The sequence below is a fragment of the Morone saxatilis genome, unplaced genomic scaffold, assembly GCF_004916995.1.
Source record: "Morone saxatilis isolate NCDOM2014 unplaced genomic scaffold, NCSU_SB_2.0 Contig17, whole genome shotgun sequence".
In the NCBI taxonomy this organism is placed as follows: Eukaryota; Metazoa; Chordata; class Actinopteri; family Moronidae; genus Morone; species Morone saxatilis.
In genome coordinates, this window is record NW_023339729.1 from 16,596,723 (window position 1) to 16,602,720 (window position 5,998).

Sequence of the window (5,998 nt, forward strand, 5' to 3'; positions counted from 1 at the left end):
CCACAGTTGGGAGCTGAAAGCGCAGACAGTATTGGAGCTGTCCTAAACAGTAAAGATGAACTAAAAGAGATAGAGGAGACAAGAGAAACATGCAGGTAAGATATCACTTAAGTCTCATATATAGTGGGAAGAGCTGTTCCAACAGGCCAGTAATTAGAAGAAACGAGAGGTGCAGCTGAAAGCAGAGAAATGTACAAATACATAGCATGAAGAACACAGAAAGGCTTAAAGTGCCAAGCTTGCAATTAAGAGTAGCTGCCGGTTCAAGCCTTTTTGAGGTCTTTGTGCCTATTTGATCCCAGTATTTGTGCACATATTATATTGTTTTGTTTTTCTACATTTAACAGCTCCCGTCCTTTGTCCTGTAACATATCTTTGTAAACATTTTGTCCACCTTTTTTTGCCAGATTTGTCTCATTGTTGTTAGTGCCGAAATGTTGATTTGATCTTTTAGTGAGAGGGTAAATCTGGGAATGTATTTCAGATGTTTCTGTTCCGCAGGTCTTCGTTCGATAGTTCAGCTGCACCTTCCAAAAGGAAGGCACAGACAGAGGGAGAGGACACAGAGGAAGATGTGGAAGAACAAAAGGTGAGTGTAAGATAAGATAAGATGTTCCTTTATTGATCCCCTGTAGGAGAAATTCAAGTTAGACACAGCAGCATAGGGAAATGTAGTGCAAAGAGTACAGAAGTGTACAAGTACAATATAATCACGAAAAAAAGGATATTACAAAATATAATAGGAAATATAAGACTATAAATGATAAGTATATACACTATATGCAAAAGCAGTTTCAACCAGTTTGCTCAGCTTTTTGGTAGCCCCCCCCCTAGTCCTGATGCCTCCTCCCCAGCACACAACAGAAGACACAAAGAAGATGACACTGGCCTCTACAGACTGGTAGAACATCTGTAGTAGCCGAGTGCACACATTGAGCCACCTCAGAAAGAACAGCCTGCTCTGGAGTTGGAACAGAAATCAGAGGTGTATAGGGACAACAACAACAGAGACAACCGAAGCATAAATAAACAAAGATCATGTAATGGATGGAATGAAAGAGCAGAGAGAGCCAACAATGGACTGAACGGGGAAGTATTTTAAAAGAAAACACAAAATAAATAAACGGTGTCTTCTCAGGCATGCTGTTCCTCATTGTAGCGGTATCAAAGGTGTGGTCCCTTCTGTTCTTCTGTCTGGAGAGCCTGTCAGGCTGTTACTTGGCTCTTTTGAAAGTAGTCATTATAGTATTGCTATGTATTTATTATTATTAGTGAACATTGATGTACTGTAATGTCCTTTCTGCAAATCAGTGTGCGGTCAACGCTCCACTTGGCCATTTTTGTAACCATATAAAAGTCAAATAGCAAAAGAACAAGTTTGACTGACTAACTAAGTAGATCATTTTTAAGTCCCAGCTCACAGACAAAAGACCCAAATGCCTCAAGCACCTTTAAATACTTCTAAGTCGAACTACATTGCCAATAGCAAAGGTAAAATTACATGGACAGTTAAAGCTATTGAGGATATTAGTAACATCAGTCATTCCATCAAGGTTTTAAAATGTACAATAACTCTACAACATCATGTTCAGGCTAGAGTTCATTTTACTAAGACTGAAAGCAAATCCAAAACCTCCCCCTCCTTTCCCAAAGTCTCACTTGGTACAGTCCATATTGCCAACACCTGGTGAAGTAAAGGGCATTCGTGTGCGTGCGTTCATGAGAGCACCATACTCAACCAGGAAGTGGATCTCGATGAGAACAATGATTAGTAATCAAGGCAGCAATAACACAGTGAAACAAACACTGAATGAAAACATACAAAATAAAGTCAATGTATTAATCAACTATCAAGTGGATCCTAAGTTTAGATGATCAACACATGTCACATAACCAAAACCAAACATTCAGCTAAACTAATAAATAAGAGTTTTATCAACTGACTGGTTAGGGAGTGAGTGCAGGACCCCCTAACAGTTGACTGTCCCTGTTTACTCTTTGTGTTCCTGGTAACTGATTTGAAAATGTAAATGTATATATGTGTGTGTGTGTGTGTCTATTAGGATGAGGTGGAGGTACAGCAGCCGGATGAAAGCAACCCATATGAAGAAGTGTACAAGGACTCCAGTACTTTCCTTAAGGTTGGACAACTTACACTCTTTTTTTTATTTATTGTTTTTTAATGTATTTTATATCTTGTCCCACTCATCATGTCTTTGTAACCCTTTAAGCAGTGTTTTATTTGTAAATATTGCACTGATAAGGTGTGTTTTGATTGCTTCATTCATTTAAATGATAAACGGATGTTTACGGATATAAACGGATATTTATCAGCATATAACAATAGCTGTGTTAATACGGGAAACATTTATATGAGAGTAGCAGGAAGAAGAGCTTGAGAAATAAATAAAAGTCATGGGTATTCAGTTTGAGTTATACAGCCTGACAGATTAGAGGGATAAACAAGTCTTTTAAAGGTGTGATACAAAGCTGGAAGGACAAGTTATTTTTGGCAGGTTGTCTCTATGCCTTTTGTTTAAGCTTGAGCAAATGGAATGTTAGTCATATGATTTGTCTGGTAGCAGCCTGAGATTTTAGACTGTATTGACTTTAACAACCTGTAACCGCAAGTTAGAACCAGTTTAAACTGAGTCATTCAACATGAAAACTATGCATAACCATTGGCATTGGGTAACTAAGAGCAGATGCCACAAAGCCCACACAAACACAACATTCATAATAGACACGATCTGCTTTTGTTTGTTTGTTAGGGATTAGTCTGTTTATTTAGGCAGAGGGATTACCATTATTAAAGTAGGATGACATTGTTGTATTCAAACTCTCAGTTGTCTATTGAGCTTTTTCATTTTTTTAAAATGTTCTAATTGTGTATTAAAGTGCTTGTATAGGCATCCAGCAAACTCATATGTACTGTGTGCTGTCTGTTAAGGCAAATGTATTTTTCTAATTACCCCTTTTCCTGGTCGTTTAATTTATTCATTCATTTTCAGGGTACCCAGAGTTTGAATCCCCACAATGATTACTGTCAGCACTTTGTCGACACAGGCCACAGACCACAAAACTTCATTAGAGATGTTGGTGAGTGTGTGCTTATGTGTGTGTGTGTGTTTGTTTGTTTGTCAGAGCTTTAGAGCCCATGCCCAAAATAGCCATATCATTGCTTTCCAGTTAGCTTGCTCGCCCTCCCTTTATGCCTCTCTCTCTCTCTCCTGTCTTTCTAGCTGGGAAAGCAGCAGTGGGGTTGCTATGGTTTGGTGAGATACAGTAATCCAATGTGTACACACACACAGTAACACACACACACACACAGTAACACACACACACACACACACACACACACCTCACCTCATAAATAATTGACCTGTCACAGTGAGACGACAGGACAGACCAGATACACTCTCCCCTCCCCTATTCTCTGTTCTCCTCTCACATTTCCCCTCCTATCTCGTCCCCTTTATCCTCCGTTTCCTCACTTGCCATTCTTTACTCAGCTTTTTGTTCCACTTTTACCTTTCCTTCTTTCCAGCTCTTTTTTCATCACATTATTCCTTTTAGTACCTGAGCTATACAGGATCCCTGCAGTAGATAGCATTGAATAAAATAGCTTTATTCGTTCTTAATGTTTTAATTTTAATTTCTTTGTATACCCATTTACTTTTTTAAAGTAAAGGTCAGTAAATGTTGCTCATAATCAATTCTGGAAAAGACCAGAGCATAAATAATAGCATGAAACATACTAGGCTAACGCACTAGGCTAAAAGGAAAGTGCCAGGTTATCAATTTGCCAGATTTTGGTGAGTTTAACACTAATATGATTATTGCTAGAATTGTTTTCATTGACCTTGAGGAAGTTATTAGACATCCAATATTTGATGTCCACCACACAGTTCTTTAAAGACACCAGCCTGCCGCTGGTTTCCTGACTTTACAAAGTTATCACTATCATCAGTATAGCAATGTGCGGCCCTAGGATAGAACCATGAGGCACTCCGCAGTTGAGTAATTTTTAAAATGTTTCTCCTATTCATCAAACTAGTATCTAGAGCCAAAGCTTGATGACGCCTGGTGTTGGATGTAATGCCTTTTAAAGTTGTTCTAGCTTTTCTGGGGATATATTTTTGAACAATATGTCTTCTTTCTTTATCAGTTGAATTCTCGAATGTAAGTGCCATAAAAGTGAGGACAATTGTTGGTTCAGCTTTACTAACTATCTTACTATCCTTCAGGCTGAATGTGTGTGGGCAGGAAACTGATCACACCTTAGCAACCCCCTTTTCACTGCACATGCACAGATGCATAGAGACATAAGGAGAGAGAGGTAGAGAGAGTATCAGATGGCATTGTGCCCTGTCGGAGACATCTCATTAAGACGTCGTGTGTGTTTTGTACTGAAGGTTCACTCTGTAGGTTTGTAGAGGCTCAGATTACCACAGATGCTCCTTTTCTCCTCTTATGCTTCAATTCTCCTTGGCAGTTCCCACACAAGATCCACATTGTCACCATTATTGCCCATGAAAAGTCTTAAACCGGGAAAACGATATACAATACATTTGTGAATCATGGTAGCTGAATCTCTATTTTAGCTATTTTGCTAATGTAGTTTGAAAAACAATGGAAACCACTGATGTTTTCCATTAATTTGGCAGCTACCTGCCGCAGTTATCAACAGGCAGGCATTAAAATGTTAGTCAGGCAGTTAACACAACACTTTGTGGGTTTTTATGTGTTTTTGTTCATGAGTGAATAATGAAGCTCACTCCTTCTCTTTTCTTCCTTGTGTCTTTGCAGGGTTTCACCTCAGTGGCACAGTAACTGAACCTGCCACATCATCAGAGCCAGAGGTCACCCACAAGGTGGCCATCAGCTTCGACCGATGTAAGATCACCTCCGTCACCTGTGGCTGTGGGAACAGAGACATTTTCTATTGCGCCCACGTGGTGGCGCTCTCTCTTTACCGGATTCGCAAGCCTGAACAGGTAATAACCACAACATAGAAATATATTTGTGTATGATGTCTTACACATACTGCTGGAATCAGCAGCTTAATCTTTCCAGTAATATCATGTTGCTAATGTGTGTTGAGGATAAACATACGTAAAACTTTGAAGTAATATAAAAAAGGCAAACCCCTTAGAACCCGAGGTCTTGCAATTTAATAATCACATGTAGATTTTCTCTTAAGTAAACAAAGTAACCCAGTTTATTATTGGCTGTACATTCATGGTTATAGAGCAGGTGGATAGTCACCTAAATAATAAACAATAAAAATAAGAATCTTAAAGTATAACACAGAATAAAATAGTAAAACAATGTGGAGCATACAAGAATAAAATCAAAACTGGATAAAAACTAAAAACGTTTTCTCATAGAAGTGATTTAAAATACGCTACAGAGTTGGCTAGTAGTGTTCGGATTAAATATTATATACTATGTTATATTATATACAATATTAGCCCACAGATAACTCCATGGCAACATTACATTTCCTTTTTATATATCAGACTCAGAATGTCCTTCAGCATGGTTTTTATCTCTGGAACCCCCACATTCTCCTGTATTCATTTGTGTGCAGATATTTCTGGTTCATTGAAAACATTTAGACATGCAGGCAAAAAATTATTTTTAAATTGTATATACCTTATTTTTCTTTTTTTCTTTCATAAAGTGTGAGGTACAATGTGTTTACTTGCACTAATGTCTCAAGTGACAAATAATAATAATAATAGTAGTGACTGCAATGACCCTGTAAATGTAAAGCCTGGGAATGAAGGGAATGAAAACCCAGCGAAAACAGCCTACAACAGCCTACATTTGATAAAGATAAAGGTTTTTAAGGCAGTAAGTCCATTATAGAATTCTTGCTAACTTATGACAATAAAAAGTATTAGGTTAACACGCAATACACCAACATCTCTGTGTGTTTGTGTGTTTGTGTGTGTGTGTGTGTGTGTGTGTTATACAGGTAAAGCTGCGGTTG

General features: G+C 38.2%; 1 protein-coding gene across 1 annotated transcript in view; it reads left to right on the forward strand.

Annotated features, from left to right (window-relative positions):
- The window catches only part of mettl14 (methyltransferase like 14), a gene marked incomplete in the record, with an annotated part of 9,533 nt that overhangs the window by 825 nt on the left and 2,710 nt on the right, over positions 1 to 5,998 (forward strand). The window contains 4 exon segments of the mRNA XM_035661056.1: positions 7 to 95; positions 502 to 589; positions 2,064 to 2,141; positions 3,012 to 3,099. Of these exon segments, the coding sequence (XP_035516949.1) occupies positions 7 to 95; positions 502 to 589; positions 2,064 to 2,141; positions 3,012 to 3,099 (343 nt within the window).